The sequence below is a fragment of the Myxine glutinosa genome, chromosome 4 (genome assembly GCF_964187855.1).
Source record: "Myxine glutinosa chromosome 4, kmMyxGlut1.1, whole genome shotgun sequence".
Classification (NCBI taxonomy): domain Eukaryota; kingdom Metazoa; phylum Chordata; class Myxini; order Myxiniformes; family Myxinidae; genus Myxine; species Myxine glutinosa.
Genome location: NC_136264.1, coordinates 134,595,588 through 134,608,558, shown reverse-complemented (window position 1 = coordinate 134,608,558; position 12,971 = coordinate 134,595,588). Strand labels below are relative to the sequence as shown.

At 41.5% G+C, this 12,971-nt stretch overlaps 1 protein-coding gene across 8 annotated transcripts in view; it reads left to right on the top strand.

The window, feature by feature from the left end:
* The first annotated feature begins 774 nt into the window (after nucleotides 1-774).
* GPCPD1 (glycerophosphocholine phosphodiesterase 1) overlaps nucleotides 775-12,971 on the top strand; it is a 97,287-nt gene continuing 85,090 nt past the window's right edge. The window contains exons 1-4 of one of the 8 annotated variants that reach the window (XM_078776455.1): nucleotides 775-892; nucleotides 2,938-3,012; nucleotides 3,330-3,423; nucleotides 9,928-10,009. In XM_078776455.1, the coding sequence (XP_078632581.1) occupies nucleotides 2,964-3,012; nucleotides 3,330-3,423; nucleotides 9,928-10,009 (225 nt within the window). In that variant the 5' untranslated portion in view covers nucleotides 775-892; nucleotides 2,938-2,963. Of the gene's footprint in view, nucleotides 1,004-2,912; nucleotides 3,013-3,329; nucleotides 3,424-9,927; nucleotides 10,010-12,971 lie in introns of all 8 variants that reach the window. The other 7 variants (XM_068113504.2, XM_068113506.2, XM_078776456.1 and 4 more) reach the window with 7 other exon arrangements.

The window sequence follows — 12,971 nt, the reverse complement described above, 5'->3', positions numbered from 1 at the left end:
TGAGAACCTGCTAGCTGGTAAAGGGTAACTGCATCAGCGGCACAGCGAGGCGGCAAAATGAGAACCTGCTAGCGGGTAAAGGGGGCACTGCATCAGCGGCACAGCGAGGTCGGCAAAATGAGAACCTGCTAGCTGGGAAGGGGGCATTGCATCAGCAGTACAGCGAGGTCGGCAAAATGAAAACCTGCTAGCTGGTAAGGGGGCACTGCATCAGCGGCACAGCGAGGCGGCAAAATGAGAACCTGCTAGCTGGTAAGGGGGCACTGCATCAGCGGCACAGCGAGGCCGCAAAATGAGAACCTTCTAGCTGGTAAGGGTGCACTGCATCAGCAGTACAGCGAGGTCGGCAAAATGAGAACCTTCTAGCTGGTAAGGGGGCACTGCATCAGCGGCACAGCGAGGTCGGCAAAATGAGAACCTTCTAGCTGGTAAGGGGGCACTGCATCAGCGGCACTGTCGCACCCCCAGAAACTGATGCACCAAACAGTCACAGACTGCACGAATAAATAAATGAACTAAAACACCAATTTAACCAAGTCGGTCACCATTCACAGTGCAAACCGGAAGATATACAGGACCTTCACTTCCGTATAGATGACAATGATGATGATGATGATTATGAAGAAAAATTGATGATGATTATTGATTCTTCTTTTACTCGGTCATTAATTATGTGGATATGTTTTATTTAATTATTAGGGAACACAAAGAAGATAAACAAACCCCGCCCCCTCAACAACATCACGCACGTAGATAGGACAGGGAACTTCCGCCGAGTAGAATGGGCGTGGCCTGAGCTCCACGCCTCCACTCCACCTCCCACATGCGTCGCGGTTGATAGAACACGTCATGAGGTGTCGGCGCGTGTTTGGCAGCGAATGGTTCCGCAGATGTGAGTGGAGATGACGAATTGTAATTCTATCCCGAGTGTTTCACTATTTGAGTATTTCGCATGTCTGCGCGTCCATTTGTGATTCTGGAATCGTGGATAAGCTGGTATCAGGTATCTGTAGCTGTTTCTGTGTGTGTGTTTTGTATGTGTGTGAGTGTGTGTGTTTTGTATGTGTGTGAGTGTGTGTGTTCTGTATGTGTGTGTGTTCTGTATGTGTGTGTGTTCTGTATGTGTGTGTGTTCTGTATGTGTGTGTGTTCTGTGTATTCCGTATGTGTGTGTGTGTTCTGTATGTACGTGTTCTGTATGTGTGTGTGTTCTGTATGTTTGTGTGTGTTCTGTATGTTTGTGTGTGTTCTGTATGTACGTGTTCTGCATGTACGTGTGTGTCGTTGGTTGTTTCTCCATATGCGAGTTTTAGAAGGTGGTATCCTCCCAGGTGCCTTATCCACCTCCCTTTCAGTAAAGGTGGGTTTTCACGGGACACGCGAACGGTTCGCGAAGGATGCGAATGTCGAAAAAATGGCAACGTCCAACATTCGTATTTTAGGCTCCAAAAGTTCGCCAAACAATGCGCGGGGGTTCGGAAGCGGCGTCAATTGTTCGCAGGAGTCGTTTTTTGTTCGGCGGGTATTTCAAACATTTTTGGGTTTATTTCAGTGGTTCTTCACCATTGAGTAAAAGGGTTAAAAACTAGAACGCCACTCAGTAGAGCGCGTACTCCCGCCGTGGGTGGCCGCTGCTGAGCCCGATCTTCCAATGGTAAAAAAAATCCTTCAAAAAATTCCTGGATCCGGAATAATATCCTGAGCTTCACCAAAAACTAATCGATCTTCCTTATCCCAAGGGCTATCATCCCACCAACTTTCATCCAAATCGGTTCAGAACTTTTCCAGATATCTTACACACACACACACACACACACACACACACACACACACACACACACACACACACACACACACACACACACACACACACAGACACGATCGAATACATTACTCCCTGGCGGGAGTAACTATATATATATATATATATATATATTTAGCACCATATTTCAAAAAGTTTTAGACGACTTATGACAGAGCTTGGTGGATGAGTTGGGTAAGTGACGAGAACAAGCCGATTAGATTTTGGTTCAGGTCCGAATCCAGATCCGGCCTATCAGTGGATACAAAATCTCGACTGTTCAGCCAGGTGGAGGTGTGCGCTCTACCGAGTGTCCATCTAGTTCTCAAAGTTTTGTTCTGATGACTCTTTTGAGGATCGTCACCGAGCCTCGGACAGCTTCCAACTGCAGTTCGTTTGTGGTAATACTCCCAGGGATGCTTTTTAAGATGTCTGCACGGTTGATTTTATCATTAGTTCCTTTCCTTGTTTCCAGTGTGCATGTGCGTGCTCCATCACAACACAGCTGAAAGCACCAATATAGTGATGCTTATTTCTTTCCCTAAACGTCTGTCTCATGTAAACAGGTACTCGGAGGTAAGAGGACCGACCGTTGGTTTCTGGCAGGGGTTTAAGTAATATAAATGATGGAGGATCTTGAAGCTGTAGTCGATATAGCGAGAAGGATGATATACCGTACAGTAGTTGAAACATAGTTCCATAATGGCAGGAATTGGAGAACAGAACAGAACTACAAGGCTCCTCTAGGTATAATAGGGAAAGAGTGTGGAGGAGTGCATAGACATTGTAGGGATGGAATTGTCAGGGTTAATGAGAGGGTCTTGGTGGAAGGTGAATGTGCTGTCCAATGTTTGTTCATACCTCTTACCCACTCTCCATGCCCCCTTCCCTCCTCCAAAACAAAATTTGTAAAATAAAACATAACACCTTGATGTACCTGTTCCTGCCATTGTTCCATTACTACTCCTACTGCTGCTTCACGTGCTCTTCCTGTGTTGTTGAATAAATAGGCCGATTGATTCAATTGATGAGGTGTTGATGAAGTGCGGGCATGATGGGCAAAATGGCCTCCTGTGTCAAAGTTATTTGTATTTATCTTTTCCCTTCACCAGTCCCTTCCTCCCTTCTTTACCACAGAATTCCATCCTTGTTCTTCATCCCCAATGGATCTCTGCCAGGTGACCTTTGTTATCAAAGCCCATGTCGAACCAGGTAACAATTGAGACTGGGAAAGTGTGTGCGTACGATGCTCACGAGTGCTTGAAGGGGAATAAGCGGCGGGTTTTGAGGGTAGTGAAAGTGCTATGTGCAGGGGTGGGGTTAAGGTGCTGAACATGAGTGTTGCATGGGCAGGCTGGAGGTGGAGGTGGAGGGGGTGGAGGGTGTTTAGGAGAGTGAGAGTGCTGTCTGTCTGGGTGGGAGGGTGAGTGAGGGTGAGTGATGGTGAGGATGCTGTGCTGTGATATTTAATTTGGTTTGGTGATAGAGAGACATGGTGTGTGTATAATACTGAATGTGTGCGTGCGCAGGTGATGTGTTGGCCGTTTGTGGAGATGCCGACCCCCTTGGCAACTGGGAGCCTCGAAAAGCTGTCTTTCTGGAAAGGGATTCTTCGGAAGAAGGGTATAATCTTGGGTGCTTTGTACTGTTATTACCTGCCTATTTGAGGAATCTTCTTCACTGGTCTAGATGATGTTCCAAATCCCCATACACATTATATTGTAACGGTTGAGGATCTCTAATGACCAACATGCCAGCTGGAGGAGAGGGTCCCGTAAGGTTCCCGCTTCCATCCATTAATATGAACGTGCGTCTGCGGTTAAAACCACACAACCGTGGGTGAATCAGCCTGTCTGAATCGGCCGAGCAAACCGTTAATAGACGATTCGTCTTTTCATGATGCCTTATTTGCGCTAATCCAATTTACCCATCTCCGGGTATATTTGCCAGTTTGCTGTTGTACATGCTGTTGAGTTCCCGTTCCCTGATAGCCATAAAACAGGTTATCATTAACAAGGTAAATCATTTACAATAAGTTTGGGTGGGGAATCCGAAAAATAACACATCCACACATGCAGTAAAACAAACCAATGAATTGAAATAAACCCTGACCACCCTCGGAACCTCGACGTATCTTTATTATCAAACTTGGCGCATTCCGGGAGAGGAGACGGGGGAGAGGAGACGGGGGAGAGAAGACGAGACGGGGGAGAGGAGACGAGACGGGGGAGAGGAGACGAGACGGGGGAGAGGAGACGAGACGGGGGAGAGGAGACGAGACGGGGGAGAGGAGACGAGACGGGGGAGAGGAGACGAGACGGGGGAGAGGAGACGAGACGGGGGAGAGGAGACGAGACGGGGGAGAGGAGACGAGACGGGGGAGAGACGAGACGGGGGAGAGGAGACGAGACGGGGGAGAGGAGACGAGACGGGGGAGAGGAGACGAGACGGGGGAGAGGAGACGAGACGGGGGAGAGGAGACGAGACGGGGGCGGAGGAGACGGGGGCGGAGGAGACGGAGACGAGGGCGGAGGAGACGGGGAGGGGGGGAGAGGCGATGGGGAAAATGAGCCTGTCTGTGTAGCAATGCTTGCTCGGTGGGCCCTGCAGCTTGCCCTCGTGCCTCGTTTTGGTGTGACCACGTCACCCACCCACGCAATAAGCACACCGTACCCACGTATAATAAGAGGTGTGTGGCACTGCAGCACCAATGACAGGTTGCCTTAACCACCCAAACTCGGTAGCTCTCTCTCGAAGACATTGCACGTGCTACATTCTTGGGAGCCTCTGTGGTGCATGTTTCTGTCTACACTGTCTCTGATGACTCACCAATAAGTTATGAAACCTGTCCGGAGGCTGAGGGGTTATAGAATTGGGATTCGCATGTTATCTACTACTTGTGGATGTTTTGCAGCTGTGGAGGAATTTGGGTAGGGTTTGAAACGGCCAAGGGTTTACCTTGTGTAGCATTTCATAGTTGCATTATGCAGCTTTCTTAGGCCAGAAGAACATGGGAGAAGTTAATTTGTACGATGTGTGTTCAAAAAGTATCCGACCTTTGTTCATAAAAAATACTCGTATCCAGATACAACAAACTTATACTAATCTCCTTCAAAGTAGTCCCCTTGGGCTGCCACACACTTCTCCCAACGGTTCTGCCACTGTCGGAAGCAGCGCTGGAACGCCTCTTTTGGGATGGCGCGCAGCTGGTCCGTCGCATTCCGCATGATGTCTTCTCTGGACTGAAATCTGGTCCCTTTCAGGGGCATTTTCAGCTTGGAGAAAAGCCAGAAGTCACACGGAGCCATGTCGGGAGAGTAGGGAGCCTGACGAAGCACAGGTGTGTTGTGTTTGGCCAAGAAACTCTGTATCAAATGTGAAGAATGGGCGGGTGCATTATCGTGATGGAGCTGCCAATTGCCTGCTGCCCACAGGTCCGGCCGTTTGCATCGCACAGCGTCACGAAGGCGACGCAGAACCTCTTGGTAATACTCCTTGGTGATGGTTGTGCCGTGTGGTGCGTACTCGTGATGAACCACGCCACTGGAGTCGAAGAAGACGGTCAGCATGACTTTGACATTGCTGCGGACCTGCCTTGCTTTTTTTGGCCTCGGGGATGTTGGATACTTCCATTGTGATGACTGCAACTTGGTTTCTGGGTCGTACCCATAAACCCAGGACTCATCGCCAGTGATCACTGTGTTGAGGAAGCTGGGATCGCTGTTCACAGTCTCCAGCATGTCCTGTGCGATTTCCAAAACGGAGTTGCTTCTGCTCAATCGTTAGCAGCTTTGGTACGAACTTCGCTGAGATTCTCCTGAAGCCCAAATCCTCCTTCATAATGGAATGAACGGATCCAATGCTGACGCCCACCTGGTCTGCAAGTTCTCTGATCATGATTCGACGATCCTGCATCACCAGGGTCCTCAATTGGTCAATGACGATCTCATTTCGGGATGTTGAGGGCCTACCCGAACGTGCTTCACTCTCCACTGATGTGCGGCCATCTTTGAAGCGGTTGTACCACTCCTTTATCTGTGTGGTGCTCATTGCTTCGTCCCCGAAGGCCTGTTGAATCTTGCGGATCGTTTCCACTTGGGAATCGCCAAGCTTTACACAAAATTTGATGCAGTAGCGTTGTTCAAGTTTTTCCGTCATTCTGTCAAAAACGAAAATCCGACGGCGCTCACTTACACTTCCTCACTCATCGGCGGTCTGCCGTCGAATGACAGCTTCTGCAGGTGGGAAAAAATTCACGCGTGCGCATTAGGATCGCCTACATACGTGCACCAATCAACGCCTCCCTAGCTTCATTTGTTTACGCACGACAAATTAAGGTCGCATACTTTTTGAACACACCTCGTATATTATATGCACAAGAACAATTTCATTTTAAGCCAGTTTGTTTTCCATGCTACATGAGCCGATTGCCCTCGATGAATATCGATGTCGTAGCTGTCGTGCATTTTTAACATCTCTAAAGTACTGGAGAACCTGTCGCCAATTTATTTAGATTTCACCTTTTTTGTACAATCTCTAGCTTTGTGGAAGAGCTAGAAAACAGAACATGAGGGAACTGCTAAAACATATTGGATAGTAGGGGGAAATACAGCAACCTGGACAGGAAGAGGTGGGCTTACAGAAGGTTAATGAGGGAAGAAAAGATCACGAGTGTGGTTGTGGGGTAATCCGAGGAGGAGGTGAACAGCCATCTTGAAGTCATGGAGGGAAGAATGAGATTGAACACATTGAGGAAGTTGATTCCACAGATTGGAAGAGGAACGAATGAGAGGATGTGAGGAATGATTTGTATAGTAATGCATTTGTAATTGATGGTTGAGTACTCTAACTTATTCTTGATGGTTCAGTACCTTATTCAGGATGTAGTTCATGCACTAACTCCTCTATGAGCCTTGAATCATAGTTTTTGTTTTTTTCTTTAATATGAAAATGTTATTTGTGTTTTTGTTGAACCATAATTTTTTTTTTCTTTACTATGAAAAGGCTATTTGTGTTTTTGTTGAACCATAGTTTTTGTTTTTTTGCTTTACGATGAAAAGGCTATTTGTGTTTTTGTTGAATCATAATTTTTTTTCTTTACTATGAAAAGGCTATTTGTGTTTTTGTTGAACCATAATTTTTTTTCCTTTACTATGAAAAGGCTATTTGTGTTTTTGTTGAACCATAGTTTTTGTTTTTTTCTTTAATATGAAAAGGCTATTTGTGTTTTTGTTGAACCATAGTTTTTGTTTTTTTCTTTAATATGAAAAGGCTATTTGTGTTTTTGTTGAACCATAATTTTTTTCCCTTTACTATGAAAAGGCTATTTGTGTTTTTGTTGAACCATAGTTTTTGTTTTTTTCCTTTAATATGAAAAGGCTATTTGTGTTTTTGTTGAATCATAATTTTTTTTCTTTACTATGAAAAGGCTATTTGTGTTTTTGTTGAACCATAGTTTTTTTTTCTTTCCTATGAAAAGGCTATTTGTGTTTTTGTTGAACCATAGTTTTTTTTTCTTTGCTATGAAAAGGCTATTTGTGTTTTTGTTGAACCATTTTTTTTTCTTTAATATGAAAAGGCTATTTGTGTTTTTGTTGAACCATAATTTTTTCCCCTTTACTATGAAAAGGCTATTTGTGTTTTTGTTGAACCATAGTTTTTTTTTTTTGTCTTTAATATGAAAAGGCTATTTGTGTTTTTGTTGAACCATAATTTTTTTTCCTTTACTATGAAAAGGCTATTTGTGTTTTTGTTGAACCATAGTTTTTGTTTTTTTCCTTTAATATGAAAAGGCTGTTTGTGTTTTTGTTGAATCATAATTTTTTTCCTTTACTATGAAAAGGCCATTTGTGTTTTTGTTGAACCATAGTTTTTGTTTTTTTCCTTTACTATGAAAAGGCTATTTGTGTTTTTGTTGAACCATAGTTTTTTTTTCTTTGCTATGAAAAGGCTATTTGTGTTTTTGTTGAACCATAGTTTTTGTTTTTTTGCTTTAATATGAAAAGGCTATTTGTGTTTTTGTTGAACCATAATTTTTTTTCCCTTTGCTATGAAAAGGCTATTTGTGTTTTTGTTGAACCCTAGTTTTTGTTTTTTTCCTTTGCTATGAAAAGGCTATTTGTGTTTTTGTTGAACCATAATTATTTTTTTCTTTACTATGAAAAGGCTATTTGTGTTTTTGTTGAACCATAGTTTTTTTTCCTTTACTATGAAAAGGCTATTTGTGTTTTTGTTGAACCATAGTTTTTGTTTTTTTGCTTTAATATGAAAAGGCTATTTGTGTTTTTGTTGAACCATAGTTTTTGTTTTTTTGCTTTAATATGAAAAGGCTATTTGTGTTTTTGTTGAACCATAGTTTTTGTTTTTTTGCTTTAATATGAAAAGGCTATTTGTGTTTTTGTTGAACCATAGTTTTTGTTTTTTTTCTTTACTATGAAAAGGCTATTTGTGTTTTTGTTGAACCATAGTTTTTGTTTTTTTCCTTTACTATGAAAAGGCTATTTGTGTTTTTGTTGAACCATAGTTTTTTGTTTTGTTTTTACTATGAAAAGGCTATTTGTGTTTTTGTTGAACCATAGTTTTTGTTTTTTCCCTTTACTATGAAAAGGCTATTTGTGTTTTTGTTGAATCATAATTTTTTTTTCTTTACTATGAAAAGGCTATTTGTGTTTTTGTTGAACCATAGTTTTTTTTTCTTTACTATGAAAAGGCTATTTGTGTTTTTGTTGAACCATATCTTTTTTTTACTATGAAAAGGCGATTTGTGTTTTTGTTGAACCATAGTTTTTGTTTTTTTTCTTTGCTATGAAAAGGCTATTTGTGTTTTTGTTGAACCATAGTTTTTGTTTTTTTGCTTTAATATGAAAAGGCTATTTGTGTTTTTGTTGAACAATAGTTTTTGTTTTTTTTCTTTACTATGAAAAGGCTATTTGTGTTTTTGTTGAACCATAGTTTTTGTTTTTTTTCTTTACTATGAAAAGGCTATTTGTGTTTTTGTTGAACCATAGTTTTTGTTTTTTTCCTTTACTATGAAAAGGCTATTTGTGTTTTTGTTGAACCATAGTTTTTTGTTTTGTTTTTACTATGAAAAGGCTATTTGTGTTTTTGTTGAACCATAGTTTTTGTTTTTTCCCTTTACTATGAAAAGGCTATTTGTGTTTTTGTTGAATCATAATTTTTTTTTTCTTTACTATGAAAAGGCTATTTGTGTTTTTGTTGAACCATAGTTTTTTTTTCTTTACTATGAAAAGGCTATTTGTGTTTTTGTTGAACCATATCTTTTTTTTACTATGAAAAGGCGATTTGTGTTTTTGTTGAACCATAGTTTTTGTTTTTTTTCTTTGCTATGAAAAGGCTATTTGTGTTTTTGTTGAACCATAGTTTTTGTTTTTTTGCTTTAATATGAAAAGGCTATTTGTGTTTTTGTTGAACCATAGTTTTTGTTTTTTTTCTTTACTATGAAAAGGCTATTTGTGTTTTTGTTGAACCATAGTTTTTGTTTTTTTCCTTTACTATGAAAAGGCTATTTGTGTTTTTGTTGAACCATAGTTTTTTGTTTTGTTTTTACTATGAAAAGGCTATTTGTGTTTTTGTTGAACCATAGTTTTTGTTTTTTCCCTTTACTATGAAAAGGCTATTTGTGTTTTTGTTGAATCATAATTTTTTTTTTCTTTACTATGAAAAGGCTATTTGTGTTTTTGTTGAACCATAGTTTTTTTTTCTTTACTATGAAAAGGCTATTTGTGTTTTTGTTGAACCATATCTTTTTTTTACTATGAAAAGGCGATTTGTGTTTTTGTTGAACCATAGTTTTTGTTTTTTTTCTTTGCTATGAAAAGGCTATTTGTGTTTTTGTTGAACCCAATTTTTTTTTTTTTTTTACTATGAAAAGGCTATTTGTGTTTTTGTTGAACCATAGTTTTTTTTTTTCTCTTTGCTATGAAAAGGCTATTTGTGTTTTTGTTGAACCCTAGTTTGTTTGTTTTTTCCTTTACTATGAAAAGGATATTTGTGTTTTTGTTGAACCCTAGTTTTTGTTTTTTCCCTTTGCTATGAAAAGGCTATTTGTGTTGATGTCTTATGAACCTGATGTCAAGCTCGTTGTGCACGCGTGCGTTTCATCGACAGTGAGCAATGGAAGGTGAAAGTGATGTTGCCGGCTGGCCAGCTGATCAAGTTCCGCTTCTTCAGCGGCCGATTTCTCGACAAGGTCAGCTTGATGCACCCCTGTTCCCAACATGGATTCCATCATCGTGATGTAGTTTCCCATTGCTGGTTGAGCACGTAGGCATGCGTTAGTACTGATGAAATGCTTTTCCAAAAGGAGTGGGAAAAACACTTTTCTTATCGCCAGTAATTCTTGAGGACGCTTGCAACTTCCACGAGTACCGTAAACATTGCATTGTTGGATTGGCAGTCATGGTTCAAGGGTTGCACTCATTATAACGAGTCGATTTTTGTGCAAAACGTATAAATATTTGTGGGGTTTGTGGAGAGAGTCTCCCCTGTCTCCCCTGTCTCCTCTCCCCTGAAATGATGGATTCGGGCATGATCACTAGTCACAGTATTGAATAAGTTTCCCTTCCACCGATGGCTTTCCAGGAGCTCTGCTGCAATGGTGACAGCCGCTGCCTTTTTATCAAACGTGAGGTGTTTCAGTGCTTACCTCACACTTGCTAATTTCATTTCAATTAAGAATGAATGAAACAAGAACCACCTTTGAGGCCATTTTTTAGAGGCCCACCAAGCAAGCACCTGCCTTTAGAGGCAGGAGAGGAAGGGGAGTGGCTCACGTTTCTGAGTGAATGTGGCTCACGTTTCTGAGTTAAGTGTGATGCCGATCAGGAAGAAGAAGAAGCCATACTACCAAATTCGTACACTTCTGGAATAGTTTGATTTATTTGTATTCAAATGTCTGGTAATTGTTTTGTGTTTATTTATGCGAATGTGTACTTGTGTATAACTGTCATTCATTTAAAAAGGCTTCAGCACTACCGAGCGAGATTATTATTATTATATATTTTTTTTAACTCCAAAAAAACGAATTTGTTTTTCAAAAAAAATATTTTTTTTACTCTTATTTTATTTTTTGGCCTAAAACACTCCCAGGCACTTACTGATTAACTTCTGAGATTTTTATGAAGATCCGTTTAGCCATCTCTGAATAAAACGCGGAAACACAGACAACTCGCGTTTATAAACATGTATATTGTTAGACGCGGTTGTGGATGTTAGTTTACCGAGCGGTTTGGTATGACCGCGTCTGCACAGTTTACCCGATTATACTCGAACGTTGGCCGAGTCGCGCTATGCTAAATCAATTAAGGAAAGGACACAACAGCTGGGTTAAATGACACGACACCAGGGGTACAGTTCTCAAGACCTCCGGAGGAGGTTATAATATGGGATATGCGGAACGTTTAGATTACAAGGACAAGAGGGACAGCATAGGAAGGTGGGCACTTAACCACGGCCTTATAGTAGCCCCGACAGACCACAGATAAACAGGACAAAACTGACTCACACAGGGATTGATGGCAAGGAAGGGCAGGTCGTCGATGGTCAGCACAAGGTGCACCTTGGCTCAGGGACAGGATCCACACGGTCCGAAAGATGCAGGGAGGTCTCTCAGCGCTCGGAGGTGGCGACTGGTTCTTCTTCAAGCTGGGGGCGCATCTCTCGTCACGTCCGGTAAGTGGCTGCGTATATCCAGCGGGGAGTGACACGCCCTCGGCTCGTTAGCTCCGCCCCAGATGGAATCGGCCCGTTGCTTCTTATTGGGTGCGGGGGGTTACCGGGCTCCGCCCTTGACGAGGGGCCGACAGTCAGCCCCTTCGTGGTAACCCCGTCGGCGCACATGGGCAATGGCGGCTAACCAAGCCGGAGTGAGGACGCCCACTCCCCGCGCGCCGTTGTTGTAGTTGTTGTAGTTGTTGTAGTTGTTGTTGTTTCATGAGGAGGTATGGGGAGGTCCTAAACTCACTACTGGTGCCATACAATCACATTCTGGTGCAACGAAGAGTCAGAATTAATGGAAACGAGTCCTTAACTGACATAGACTAAGAATAACTAGCAAGATGTCCTATAGTTGTCTACGTGAGATGCGGTGAACCTGGGCACGACATTTAATGGGGGAAAAAGGGGAAGGTCGGTTCTACAGAGTGTTGTTTACAGACAATGGGACTAGGGAATGGGGGATTGGGGATAGTTGGGGAGTATTGGGGAAATAGGGGAATATTTACAAGCGGATATGGAGGCCAAATCCCATATCCGCAACAATATATATACTGTATGTGTGTGTATATATATATATATATATATATATATATATATATATCTCTATATATAAAGGAGTGTGTGTGTGTGTGTGTGTGTGTGTGTGTGTGTGTGTGTGTGTGTGTGTGTGTGTGTGTGTGTGTGTGTGTGTGTGTGTGTGTGTCTGGATGTCCGCTTATAACTCAAGAACTACACATCGGAGAAAAGTTTTAGACACAGATTCGGAATCGGCATAAAATCCTGGTGGTTATAGGCTACGTTTTATTTTAATATCAATGGTTTAAAAAACCGCGCCAGCTGCAATTCCATGGTGTAGTTTGTGGCGGCGCTATTGCCCCTTTCCGATTCCGCGGTTGCGCGTACGTACAGTATACTGTACGTACATATTTATATATTTTCAATGTGCTTTTTATTGTATTTTAAATTGTTTTTTAGCTTCTTTTATTGTTAATTTATGTACTATTGTATTTATTTTAAATATATTTTTAAGGAAAACAAATGTTTTCACGTCCGTAGGAGTGACGTAAAGTCGAACATAATGACAAAATGCGCGCCATTTTTTCGCGCCAACAATGAATAAACGGTAGTTGAGATTTTATTCAAATTCGAATTCCATTAAATTTCAACTGTTGGAAACAATAATTATTTCAACTGTTGGAAATTTAAATAATTTATTGTTTCCAACAGTTGAAATTTAATGGAATTCGAATTCGAATAAAATCTCAATTAAAAAAAAAACGTCGCGTTTTAAAATTATGACGTCATCAGCGTATTTCGGAACGTTAATTTTTCAACTTCATATTCGGAATCGGTACGTCCCAGAGCAACTACAGCACACCTTAAATGTTTAAAAAACCTTCGGGTTTTAAAATTATGACGTCATCAGCGTATTTCGT